Genomic DNA, 14,131 nt, shown 5'->3' with positions numbered 1-14,131 from the left:
TTGAGGTGGATTCCCAGAATGTGCACATACACTCCTCCCATTTTCAGAACACCCTTTGCACTTAGTTTCTGGATCTCTGCTCCAGCCGGGTCTCGGGGAGGTAGGAGGGTGAGACAAGGCATGGAGATGCTACACCTAGTCACAAGTGTAATCAAACTACACATCACTTCATAATGGGGGCTGGCAGGAGTTTCATTCAAATAGCACAGGGAAAAGCCTCTGTAGCAGTCTGAATTATCTGTACCAACTATCAATTGCCTAACAATAAATGATATTTTGGGATTACATAGGCCTTTCCCGCCACAGATCTCTACGTGTTTTGCAAAGAGACTCAACATCATTTTCCCTATTCTGTGGATGACAAAACTCAGGCAGAGAAAGGTATGAAGTCATTGGGCAGTGGCATATCTGGAAAAGAAGTCTGTGGTATTTCTCACTGGCAATGAAAGTGTGGATGTTCCCTGTCCTTCGACACAGTGAGTCCATTACAGTGGCTTTGGTCAATGCTTCCTGCTGGGGAACTAATGTTGTTGGTATATGCCTTATTCAACACAGCCACAAGAGTGCTGACAACCCCCATCTTCTGCCATGGGCTTTGTTCCAGCAAATTACTTCTGTGTGTCCTTTTGCATGCCATCTGTATTGGCAGCACTACCACCTTTCCTCTCATGACCTAGACCTGGTCTCTGAACTATGGCTTCTTCAGAGAAAGCCTGATTTAGTGCCTGTACAGCAGATGTGTGACCGGACAGTGTTGAATGAGGCTTTTGACTCCGTTACATGTTTGACCAAATGATGAGAAGAATGGTGAGAATGGGGCTTCCGGATAGATCTGCAGTTACTGGGGTCAGCTTTGTGATTTCAGGCACATGACTTCATCTCTGTACAGCAGGATCAATGTTTCAACTTGGCTTAATAGGTACTTAAAACATGGGAAAAAAAGCATTTCTTTTCAGATTATTAGAAAATTAAATATGATTATACGCTGAAAAATGGAGAAAATCCACCACATATTGCCAGAAGGAAACGTGAGCATTTGAGATGCTAAAAATCAGTCTGACGTGACACTTATGTGAGGTTTAAGCACTGTTCCTGGGAGAATCAGCTTTCCAGTAACTGAACTGATGACCAGTGAGTTAGTTGCCAGGCTGCCAAAAGTCTTTTCCAAAGGATAACTGATGCTAAAGGTTTGAATTTCCAAATCTGGTATTAATTACCTTCAAGAGCCACGTGCAGAATGTGCTCTTCGTGACTTTACTGGTACAAATAGAACATGGTTCCACTTCTTACAGAGTTACTTCTGTTTCCTAAAGTGTGACAATAAAGTAAATAGAACTGTATAGAAGTCTATCTGCTGTTTTGTTTTTTACTGTTGCTTCACTGGTGCAGTTAACACGGACTGAGGAAACTACTGCTGAACCTCCTTGTCACTGCTGCTCATATACTGAGCTTGCTTCACTTCTTCCTTGCAGTTCATGACACAAGGGTCCACAGGGTCCTAGAGATACTGTTCCAGAGGCTGTGTACCAGCAGGATTCCCTCAGATATGACAGGACAGCATGAGTAGGTTGCTGGTATGAACTTTGTAAATAACAGCTTTAACACAGATGTACACTACAGAGTACAGATGGGCATGTACTGTTCATGATGCAATAGGTGAACCACGTAGCACAATTCAGGCACCCCTCATCCTCTGACAGAATAAAGAACACATCTTTCTCTTTTGTCACTAGAAGTCGTACATATAGACTTGAAACTCTGTCAGAAGACTATCTGGTAGCAGGAAACAACAAAAAAAATTGTCTTGTGTTCCTAGGCAAGTATTTCAGGAGTCAGAGAAGATGACAACAGTGAACTCTGGCAGTAAAAGCCTAGTAAATCTTGAGTTGAAAACCCTAAGATTTTATAATTAAAGCATGAGAATAGCTGTAATGGCATAATAACTATGTATAAATAGAGTTTCAATGTTCAAGGTAAATGTCTAATTGGTGGGAAAAACAAAAGGATCATTATCCTTACAAATGGATTAGGAATACAAAACCTGAATTTTCAGTCAGATGCTTGTTACACAAAATTATCACTGTATATATTTACATTCATGAAGGAGTCAATTTTTGACATTGCCTTAATGATTACCAAATATTTGCACACTGCAATTATAAGGCTGTATTTGTGGTCACAACTGTGGTACTTCTTACCAGAAGATGTAAATATTTAAACCTCAGGAAATTTTTGTTTGCTTTACTGATTACATGGTCATAAATAATTAAGCATTTTGTGTATTGCTTTTTTTCCTTTTCTTCTCTAATTTCAGCTTTCATTATTTAGAAATTTTTTTATTTACTTTTAATTAAGTTGAAAGCAATATGTATTCCTAGTGGAATGACTTGTGTGGTATTTTTCCTCCCCTACATACCATTTTGTCTTGGTGGGTCTTGGTTGCAAAATGGTCGACCCACTTACCAAACAAGTGTGCTAGAGACCTAACTGTATCCTCAGACATGTGCAGCCTAATTTAGCTGTGTCGATTTCCTGGCCAGTGGTTTTTTTCTGGGAATTCTGTTTGCTGGTTTGGTAACAGATGAGGAACAAATCGTGCAGCACAGGTGGAAGGAAGAGTTCTCAAACTCATTGTAGTCTTTTCCAGCAATTTATTTTTGTGGAGAGAGTAAAGGTGAATCATTAATTGTTTGAAAGAGGTTTCTTCAACTCAGCATTGATTAGTATTTTTTGTCAGCCACTGGGACACTCTCCAACACCTTCCTATCATTCATAGAAAACCTTTCCTCAGAAAAACAAACCAGAAGAAACATGTTTGTTCCTGTAAATAAGTTCCTGAATATCAGAATATCTTTATGGCTGCCTTGGAAAAACATCTGGTTTTTAAGCTTATACTTACTTGCCTTAAGAATCTAACCTGAAAAATCGGTCTTCAACGTTTTAGAAATGCTTTAGTGATGAGTTTTAAGATTACCAACAGGCTTTTATTACTGTTTAACTGAAAGTGTTCAGTGGACTTGACATGAAATTGCATTTTTTAAGATGCTGCATAAGATAATTTTCCTATTTAAAAATAAGTATTGGAAAATACCAAATGGTAAATGCTGAAAAAACATCTCTACTATGCTTTGCTATCCATCACCAATATGTATCACCCTGCTTGCATTACTAAACAGATTAGTGGGGAAAAAATCCCCTTTGCTCAGTTAATCAATGAGTGAGTGATAATTAGGATGAGAAATAGAGACAACTAAAAAGCTGTCCAGTAGTGAAGTTATGCCAATGGTGGGCAAAAACCCAAGTGCAGTAAAGTGAAAATGAAAAAAAAAACTTTTGTAACTTATCTTTCTCTTTCAATTTTCAAAATGTGGGCAAAAGGTAAATCACAACATTTTTTTCCAGTAGGGTAGTCCACTCTGAGCAGCACATTTCTTCCTCACCCTTCCTGGAGTGAAAAGAGTCAACAAAAATAAGTTGCTGTGCAAGGGAAAGCCTTTAATTTCTTTACACTTGGGACACCAGTACAGGTACTTGCTGTGCTTCAGCTCAAATACTGACTGGAAATAGTCGTTTCTTTGAAAACTGAGTGAAGAACAGTAAGAAATGTATGTACTTCATGTCAGCCAGAACTTTCATTTTGCAAAAAAATTATGGGATATTTTGCTGCCTCCACACTGTGAATACATACTTTAGAGTGTATTCTTTTATAATTATAGGCTAATGTATTTTCTTAAATCAGAACATGGAAATTACATTGATTCATGACTTTTCATGTCAGCACTTTTAATAACATAGATGAGTGAACTTATGTCTCAAGAAAAGAAATGTGATATAAAGGAATGAAGTCAAGATGATTCAGAGAATAACTCACTTTATTCTCTCATCATAGCTGAGGTTTTTCTGAATCCTGGAACATAGGACGTTGTACCTCGAAATTCTAAAATCTACTAAAATACTAAAAACCCCTAAATCATGTTCAGTGAAACATCATTGCTGAGCTTTAAGTTGTTTGTGCCTTATTTAGGGGTATTTGATGCAACACAGTAAATTCTTTGCCTTTACTGAACCGCAGAAACCATTTTTAACTGTTGATTCAGTTAGAAAAGGTTGGTATTCAGACTGTCTGCAGAAGAGAGATTGCAGTGTATACTTTACCTTGAGGGCAAGAACAGTGAACTTATTTGTTAAACAGAGAGATGCACTAATTTGTGGGAATAAGATAAGTAGTAAATTCAAATATTTGCTAAGTATTTTGTAATTAGTTGAGAGGACAGAGCCTCAATAAACTAAACAGAGCCTTCAATAATTGAACATATAGGCTGACATTATTGGTTTGGACAGGAACTTACTGACAATAGCATTAAAGGAAATACAGCAAAAATATAATGTATTTCTCAATAAGCCCCTGGCCTGTGAAATACTTTGCTTGTACCTTTTTAAGCAATCAGAGGAAACCTGACTGTCAGAAAAATCTTAGAAATATAATGGAAACTGTATTTGTTTTGGAAAAAATGTACTCTCTCTTGTCCTCCCTGACTTCCAGAATTAGGACTGAACGCTGTTGATTCAGGACAATGGAAGTAGAAGAATGAATTCCACAGTTCTTTTACACATTATCTGTGCTCCATGCTGGTGCATGAATCTGTTTACAGGAAGAGAAGCACAGGCTTAAGTTTGAAACATTGATAGCACTAGCCAATTAAATGTGCATATAAGTATTTAGGGTCACTGAAGGAAAGCAAATCTCAAATTTATCTACATGTAAACCATGAACAGAAAAAAAAAGGGCTTCTTCATTTTTTTTTTTTTTTAATCTGTAGTCTTTACCTTTCTCTGGCATAAAAAATAAAGCCAGAAGATTTTTCTTTCCCCCACTTTCTTCTCACAAATTATGAGAGAAATTCTGGCTTATGCTTAAAAACTTTACATTAAGCAATGGGTTCCTATCACCTGAGTGAGTTGTGACAGCTTTTATTGTTGACCCATATCAGGTCACAAATACAGTCAAGTCTTTACTAGCACCTCCCATCTGAATTTCACACAGGCTTCTTATTGATTGTAGTTTCTTTTGGGCTTCACTGACAGCCATACAGTGCCATCTGATGTCCTCTAAGTGCAATAAACAGTTTCTAAAATCTCTAAAATGATCTCAAAAATCTCAAAATTAAGACTTGACCATCGCAGAACATTGCTTCCCAAGCCTACCTGGTAAAGAACCACTATAAAATTTGCCTGGGTTTTTGTTTAAACAATCCTAACTTCATGTATAAAATAACGGAGTCTGAGCTAATCATTACTGCTCAGGATGGAATGATGATGGTAATGAAAATTCAGTCTATTTTAAGAAAATAATTTGTGAAGTGGAGGGGATAGAGGTAGGGAATAAATGACCCTCTCAGAAAAATGGGTGGTTTTGCTGCAATCTCAAGAAGCTTATTAAAGAGTCTGCTTATTTATGGACAAGTATAAATTGAGTAAGAAACAAACTCACTGTGGGAACCAACAGGATACAGGCTTTGATCCCTTTATCACTTCATGGCACCGTTGCAAATAATGGAAACTATTCTAAATCCTTTGGGAGGAGGATTTTTTGGGAGACCAACTAATGGGTGTGTCTTAGTATTAAATATATGTTGGACATTTAGTTTCTTACATGGCTGTCAACATCCATGTACAAATTTGCTAAAATTGTATTTAAGGTTCCATAAGGACCTTGAAATGGTTTCTGGCAAAGCAAGATCCAGTGCTTCCCCTCAAACCATGAACAGTGGCTGTCAAAATCCATGCTATGAAAATACTTGAGGGGAGTTAAAAAGAATAAAGCACCTTCTAGATTCCAAAATTGTTTCATCAACGTACACATGTGCATGTGAATACTTATTTCTTAATATAGATAAAATGCCCGGTTCATCCGGAGGAGGAAAGAAATGCACAGAGGATGCGGGTGGGAGCAGGTGGCTGTTTTTGAGCCCGGGGATTGTTTTGCAGGCGGAGAGGGTGCGGACAGCGGTGAAACACAGCCACCTACCGGCCCCTGGGTCCCTTGGCCGCAGCAGCCAGCTCTTCTCATGCCCAGAAGTTCAGTTTTGCATCATGAAAACGTGGCCCAACGCATTCCAGTGGAACTTTTACTTACATCCATGGCTTATCAATGATTCTGTTTATCAGTGATTGGCGTTTATTTTGGATGTGTTCAAGCACAGAAGGGAGGACTGCAGCACGCTGGTAATAGTGTCTCAGCCAAGGCGAACTACACTTGAATTTCATCCCAGGATTTGAGAGGATTGCATGGCTTGCAGAGGGTTAGCCATGTTTCCTGCCACGCTGCAGTATGTTGGCATCTGACTGCAATGTATTCTGTATCAAAACAGATGTGGAAGACACTTTAAAATATATTTACAGAAAGCATCTGTCTTTGTGTCTATACGGATAGCCATGTATTTTGTACCAGACAGTGCTCTTTCTGATTCTTGCTTCGAAATTGACTTTAAGGAACTACAATAAATAGCTAAATAAAAATATACATAGGATAAAGTTCTCTGGAGTCAACTGTGCATACATTACGTGGTGGGGATGTTTACTAGTTTATAGGGACTCAAACCCTGCAAATTTTCAACATAATAATGAAATACTTTCATAGCGTAATAATAAAAATCTGTATAGGGAACCAAATTTTCTTTCTTTATGACCTCCTTGGTTCTGCCTGTTTAATAGATTAGGGCAGGAACTGTTCATCACTCAGGCACTGAGAAGGTAAAATGGTGCTTTATAGCCCTTCTTTGCAACAGGAAAACATTGTACCTCCCTAAATAAAGAACCAAATCCTGAGATCACAGCATGACTATTTCCTACCTTCTCTCAACTGCATTATTTCTAATCACAATTCTAAGGTAATCTAACTGGAAGTCTTATCAACAATTTCCAGAAGCACTTGTTTATTTTCAACGTGGCTGCTTTTTACATCAGTAAAACCTCCTCTCATCATCACCACATGCTTACCATTGTCAGTCTTACACCAAAAGTTTTATTTTTCATGACTCCTGCAAAGACTCCCAATTTTATCATTGTATCATTTACAAGACATAATTCAAACCCACTTGGAATAGAAGTGCACTTGCTAAGGAAGGCCAAGCTGCTATTCTGTCAAGAGTAGCACGTAAGACTGGTTCAGGGACAGTCCTCGTCCGTGTCAGACACGGAGGATTCGCTCTGGAGCACCTGTACACGATTAGCCTCTGGAAGGGATGAGATGTCCAGAGACATCCCTCCAGCTCAGACGTCAGGATTAGGAAGGAAATCGTTCCTCCTTCTACGTGAGGGTATTTCCTGGCTTGGTGACACTTTCCTCACGTCCACGAACTAGAAATTCAGTCCGGGACCTGAGAAACGCTCTCTCTCAGAACAAAGACATGCACTCCCACACAGAAAGTCTTATTTTTCAACAAACACATTTTGTATTTAGGAGAGGAGGAAAAAGGTTTCACAAGGATTCCATAACCGGACTATCTGACAGGCTTCTGACCTCATCCCGAGCCTTATGAAGGGGTTTCCACGGCCGAGGTTTTGCCCCGACACACGGCCGCGCGCCTCGGAGGGGACACGGCTGCGCTCGCCAAGCCCGCAGCTCCTCGGGGATGCGACACCGCGCACCGCGTCCAGCCTGGGGCCCGGCCACGGCCCGAGCCAGAGAGGACCCGCTCGGACACGCCTCGGGCGGGACCCCTTGGTGCCCTACTGGCGCTACGCGGACACCCGCCGTACGCAGCTGCTCCCGCACAACTTCCAACACTGTCCTCCGCGCGCTCGGCGTACACAAACTTTCTCCCGCCCCTTTTCCCAATCGTCTCCGCAGGCCCCAGCTCCTCCCCAGCCCTGTGTTGGGCGGCCGCAGCCGGGGAGGTGCCCGCGCTCCCGCCCGCCGCCACCATGAGCTGCTCCGCGCTGCTGGCGCTCCGGGGCCCGCGACTCCTGGCGGCCGCCGCCCGCCCGCTCCGCTGGAGCCGCCGGCGCAGCGCGGGCTGCGAGCCCCCGGCCGGCGCCGCGGTGCGCATCGGCTGCGCCTCGGGCTTCTGGGGGGACACGGCGGCCGCAGGTGGGCGGTGGGGCGGTAGCGGCTGCCCGGAGGGCGGCGGGGAGACCCGGGGGTGACGGGGGCCGGGGCACGGGGGCCGGGCGAGCCCGGCGGGCGGCGGCCCCAGCGCCGTAGGCAGCCCCGTTGCGCAAGCGGCCGGGCCGGGGCCGGGGCCGGGGCCGGGGCCGCCGCCGCACGCCCGGGCGGGGCGGGCCGGCACCGGGGCTAAGGGCGGGCGGGGGTGCCCCGTGCTGATGGTGCCGTCTTGCCTGCCCCGCCAGTGCCGCAGCTGCTGTACGGAGGGAAGCTGGATTTTCTCGTCTTCGATTACCTCTCCGAGATCACCATGTCGCTGCTGACGGCCGCCAAGGCCCGGTCTCCCGTAAGTAAAGTCAGTGTTCGGCCCCGGCGTGTTGGGCTTGGCCGGGGCGGGTGCGCTCCGGTGCTTTCCGACCTCCCGAGCTCTCCTTCAGCGCAAATCGCGCCCGAAGCGTGTTTAAGACATACCTGGTTCCCGGGGACACGGTTCCTTAAGTATGCTTCCTACTCTCATGTGTTTATTTGCATCCGTTCAGTTTCGTGTAACGAAAGTGTTCATGTTATTTCCCATCGTATTACCCGAACATTTTGAGAGGTAGTTGTTCTTCCTTGTTTTCCGTGTTATCCAAGGAAAGGGGTTGGGATGACCTACTTAAAAGAATGGTTACAGTTTTTAATTATTTCAGGTTTTAGGTTACACTCCGGATTTTGTCTCCACTGCCATGGCTCCCTATATAAAAGATATTCACAGGAAAGGTATGCTACTCCTTGCATGAGTTTGTATGTAAATTCACTACACCTGCTTATGAAGGCAGGCTGACGGAGTTGGGACTGTTCAGTCTGGAGAAGAGATGGCTCTGGGAAGGCCTTACAGCACTCCCCGGTACCTAAAGGGGGCTTGCAGGAGAGCTGGACTTTTTATGAGGATGTGTAGTGATAGAAGAAGGGGGAATGGCCACGAGCTGGGGTAGATTTAGATTGAATGTTAGGAAGAAATTCTTTACTGTGAGGGTGGCGGGTCACTGGAACAGGTTGTCGGGAGAAGTTGTGGTTGCCCCATCCCTGGAAGTGTTCAGGGCCAGGATGGATGGAGCCCTGAATAGCCTTGCCCAGAGCAGGGGACTTGGAACTAGGTGATCTCGAAGGTCCTTTTAATCCAAACCATTCTAGGATTCTATGAAAAATGCCATTGTAATTGACGTGGGGTACAGAACTGATGGTGAAATTGGGTTGATTTAAGATATTTGTTATAATTCTAGATATATGCATATATTTCCATGTATGTCTTAATATAGCTTTTATCTGTGAATGGTAGTTTGCTTTACAGATCTTTTTTAAAATGTGAGATCTAGATGTTTTCAAGGTAATTTAAGTTTTTCAAAATTTCCACATAGTTCTACAGTATGACTTTCTGCTCACTTGTTTTTTGCTTACTTTAGTAAAGCTTCACAGTGTCTACTACTGTTTCTATTGGAGATGTTTGATGCTGTCTGTCTGCCTTGTTATATTTGTCTTTCTGGTCACTTTCTTCTTCCATTCATAAAGGATAGATGTGAAGTATCTATAGCAGTTATTTTTCTCTAAACAATTCTCTATTGGCTTATTCTGATCCTTTCACAGGTCAAATGTGGTTCGTATTTTAAGGTGATTTTCATATTTTGCTTGATTGAATTTCTGTTACCTTCTGAAGGTGATACCTTGCTTGTGTGTCAGCACACTTTTTAAAGTACAGGGGATTGATTATTGATGCTGCTGAGCTTTATTTGCCTTTTTTTTTTTCTGTTAGGTGTCCGTGTCATCAGTAATGCTGGTGGAATTAATCCACTTGCTTGTGCAGCTGCCCTTCAGGAGGTGGCAAAGAAAGCAGATGTTGATTTGAAAATAGCTGTTGTTGCTGGAGATGATCTGATGAGTGAGGTATTTCACTCTGTTTTAAGCCTTAGCACGAGTCTGCATAGCATGAAGGTGGCATTTACTGTCCTATAGGAACTTTGTGTGTCTTTATGCAGTAGCCTTCTGCTTTCAGAAGGGTTGTTTTTAATTATATTTTAGTTTTTTTAAGTGCGTAAGTACAATTCTTGGCACATCTGGTGTTTGGTATATAGTGGGGGTGAATTTTATAAGCTTGTGGATCTTCTATTTAGCTTTTTGAAGCAAAATGTGAATCTGCTGTAAGGTCTGCCTGCTCTTCAGAAGAGGAACAGTACATGCTGTTACTGGTTCTGTCTAAACTAGATAATTGTGGGTGTTAATTCTTCTGAATATGGTGTAGCTGCCACACATGCAAATGTTTATCCTAACTTTTTTAGTGGTTTACAGGCATTTCCTGATGTTACTTTGTTTATAGATAGCTGGTTTTCTGGTTTTAAGTAATTAGTTTACAGCCAGTAAGGTAATGTTAAGTGAGAGGATTGAAGTTTGAATATTTAAAAAAAAAAAAATAAAAATTGAAAGATTAAATACGTGGGATTTTTGGGTTTTGTTAAAGAATTACACTTTATCTATGAAATGTGCAAAAAATGTTTGCCATACCTGAAAAGCTACTGGGAGAAGAGTTTATACACAATGGTAGTTGAGAGAGGACAGGTTTGCATTGTGGTTAAATCTCTGCCTGTAACTTGGAAAATTATTTATCTGCATAGGATCTGTTACTCCTTGCATGCTCTTGAATGTGGAAGATCGTCAAGTAAGATTCTTTATTTGCAAGTTGTGTGTGGTGCTTGAACTTCCTTTTAAGAAACTTCTGCCCTACTGAAATTACTTTACTCTCTGTGGGCCAGAATTTCATTACTGGTGCAACAGTAAAGTGGTTGCTATTTGAGCTTGTTACGGACATGTCATCTGAACTGCATTGTTTTCTATGATGTTGTCAATACATGACTTACAGGAACAGAAAGACACAGCTTCTATGTTGTCTACAGACAACTTCTACTGTTGATACATGAAACATGCTAAATGTTACTTGTGGTTTGGAGGATTTCAGTCATTACATAGAATACCAAATTAGTTCGAAGTGGAAGTTGTTGGTTTGTTGGGTTTTTTTTTCCCCCACACTACAGATCCCAACTGTAAATCAGTATTTGCAATTTACATGGATATTGTGTCTGTGGAGGCACTGTCCCCTCAATCCACTGGATTGCCAGGGTGCCTAATTCATGGTCAAAAACACACCCTCCCCCCACCTGTTTTCCTGGAAACACAACTTATTCTGAGTACCATATAAAGCTACAGGATTAGCCTTGTTCTCTGGCCATGACACTATAGCTGATGTGGCAGATACATTTCTCTTTGTAGGGTTTGATTTATTTAGTCTTACAGCAATTAAAGACAGCTTAAAGCTTAGGAAATATACCAGTTTGTTGTTGTTGGTCATATATAAATGAACATTGCATTCTTTAAAAACTGCCTTAATTTTCTACATGTTGGAAAAATTGTGGTTAAAAGTGTATCTAAGGCTTTCAACCGTTCCACTGATTGGTATATTGTTAATGCTTTTAATAATTATACTTGGCTTAGAGTTGCTGTGAAGTGGATCTATTGTTTGATACTAATGGAAGGCTTACAGTAGAAACTTAAAAATACTCATAGCTTGGGGGTTCTGATTGTTTTCTAACAGAAAGAGAACTTAAAAGGAGCTGGTATCACCGATTCAGAGAGTGGCAAACAATTTCCAGAGAATATTCACAGCATGAATGCGTATCTTGGGTGAGTTATTTTAGCAAGTTGTATTTATTATGAACAACTAAATTTAACACATTGAATACAGGAACTTGTTTTGCTTTTCAGTTAGAACCACTTAGAGTATGAGGTTCACCTTTGAATTGTTCAGGCAACCAGAAAAAAATTTGTTTCTAACTTATTTATAAGTTTTAGTTATAACCTTGTAGGTTATGACTCTTTAGCAATACACCATCTGTGAATCATCCGGTTTTAGTTCAAGCCAAAACAGTGTTAGTTCAATTACAGCAATTGCAAAAATGCTTTTTCAAATGCTGAGTATTCTATTGTAGAATGGAGCATTTTACTGTGTTGTCACTAGAGAAGTGCAGGCAAGGAATTCAAGTACTGGCATGTAGTCAGAGTGTCGTAGGAGGTTCCGTTATGTTGCGCTAAACTGTGTCAGGCTTTGTACTCTTGAAATTTTGGAAACCGGTTTTTCAGGGTGGTCACTTGTTCTGAAAGATCTCCCCTCCTTTATGATACTTAGGGTTTCCATAAATCTCTGAATGCAGGTATTTTAGCCACCTTCTGTGAAGTCACATTTTTGTTGTCACCATCCACTTCAAATGAATCAATGTTAATCAGGTCTAGGAAAGGGGAAGGACTGAGAAATGAGACAGTGGTCACATGCATCTCTTGCAGTTGATGATCCTGGTTATCCTGTTCTTGCACAGTGCTCTTGAAGTTGACAATATTGTGAGTTCTTAAATCGCTTAGGTAGTTGATCTGAAAGGTTTAAAATTGGAGGGCTAAGTCACCAGGCTTTATCCATGAAGAATGTTCATCTTTTTACACTTATCTACAAATTAAATGGTTAGTGAATCTCTGAAAAACACTTTGCTGTAGTTGATGATAGAAGTGTCCCTCTCTGCACTTTGCTCAAGAAAGTTTCCATGGTCATTAAGAGAAGTGTTTCAGTTATGTTATTTAGGTACCTGAATTTGATAGTGCCCTGATGACTGCTTTTTAAAATACTCTTGATGTATGTACTTAACGACGAGTTGGTTGTTGAAGTAGATTTTATTGATTTCCTAGGCAATTTTTAAGGGATTTTTAACCTGTATGTGTCAGGGAACTGTTTTTTCAATTATGCTTTAAAAGATGAAAGTACTTACTGCTGTGTTTTGTCGTTTTTAGTGCAAGACCGATAAGCAGAGCTCTAGACCTTGGAGCTGATATTGTTGTGACGGGCAGATGTGTTGACAGCGGGATTGTGCTAGGACCACTCATTCATTCTGTAAGTACAAGTTAATTTCTGAATGATAATGAACATATGTGAGTGAATATTCAGCAGTCATTGTCAGGCAGTTTTTATTCCGTATGAAAATGTAGATTCTAAATTAAAAATAATGAGCATCTGTATTTTTTTTTCTCACATGCATGAAAAGTTGTCAGCTTCTGCTTCTACTAAATTGATAGCAGGGATTTTTGTTAACTTGTATACCATTAAGCTGGAAAGCACAGGTGAAGTTTAGGAAGTCTTAGCCTCTTTCACCACTATTTCACTCTTACCATTGCTTTGGGTTTTTTGCCCTTGCCTTTCTGCAAAATTTGGTGTGCAAGTATATTTTTCTTCACCAGCAGGTGTTGACAGTAGAGCTCACTCTGGTTGAGGGGTAGCATGGGAGGTGATTTAAAACATTGGGATTTTTTGTTCAGTGGGTAGGCAGTTTTGTTTGAAGTAGTCAAGTTTCAGTGAAATTCCTTGAAATTCAAAAAATTATACAAGCATCATATTTAGTTTTCTGAAGTATTTTTAATAGGTTTTCATTTTGTGAAGGATCACACTGGTGAAATATGGAAGCTTTATTTTGTTGCATATTTTAAAAAAGTAGGAGGATATGCATCTACGTAAAAATGTGCTTTGAGACATCATACTGTTTTGAGTTTGTGCATGTCAGACATTGCCTAATTAATTTTCCATTTATAATTTCCATTATGACTTCTTATTTTATTCCTAGCTCTTTGAGTTCTCAAAATAACAACTGTCAGTGCGTATTTCCTGCTCCAGAGACCTTATCTAATTTATTTAGGAAAGGTTAAGATTTCTGGAAAATGCTAAATAAGAAACAATTACTATATTGCTTGCAGGTTGAACTCAGGGAAAAGATTCTAGTTAAAATTTCCAGTTAAACAGAAAGCATACTTCCAGTTTTTGAGGGTGACTGGTAGTACTCCAGGAACTGATAATTTTCAGAAGTTGAAGACACATGGTGGTTTGTCCAGGTGACACTAGATAGGTACTATACTTTTAAACCTGTAGGTTGTGCAGGTTTTAAGTAATATGGATGTTTCACTTAC

The 14,131-nt window shown here is 40.7% G+C and overlaps 1 protein-coding gene across 1 annotated transcript in view; it reads left to right on the top strand.

Moving 5' to 3' along the window:
* Positions 1–7,926: 7,926 nt before the first annotated feature.
* Positions 7,927–14,131, top strand: part of LOC136290775 (uncharacterized) — a 56,730-nt gene continuing 50,525 nt past the window's right edge. Inside the window, exons 1-6 of the mRNA XM_066185081.1 lie at positions 7,927–8,092; positions 8,353–8,453; positions 8,797–8,866; positions 9,897–10,027; positions 11,727–11,815; positions 12,968–13,067. Of these exons, the coding sequence (XP_066041178.1) occupies positions 7,927–8,092; positions 8,353–8,453; positions 8,797–8,866; positions 9,897–10,027; positions 11,727–11,815; positions 12,968–13,067 (657 nt within the window). The remainder of the gene's footprint in view (positions 8,093–8,352; positions 8,454–8,796; positions 8,867–9,896; positions 10,028–11,726; positions 11,816–12,967; positions 13,068–14,131) is intronic.

Source organism: Chamaea fasciata, unplaced genomic scaffold (genome assembly GCF_029207755.1).
Source record: "Chamaea fasciata isolate MVZ Bird 193981 ecotype frontalis unplaced genomic scaffold, bChaFas1.0.hap1 SCAF_6, whole genome shotgun sequence".
Lineage (NCBI taxonomy): Eukaryota > Metazoa > Chordata > Aves > Passeriformes > Sylviidae > Chamaea > Chamaea fasciata.
Note: the sequence above shows the minus strand (reverse complement) of the source record. Positions and strands in the feature narration are given on the sequence as shown.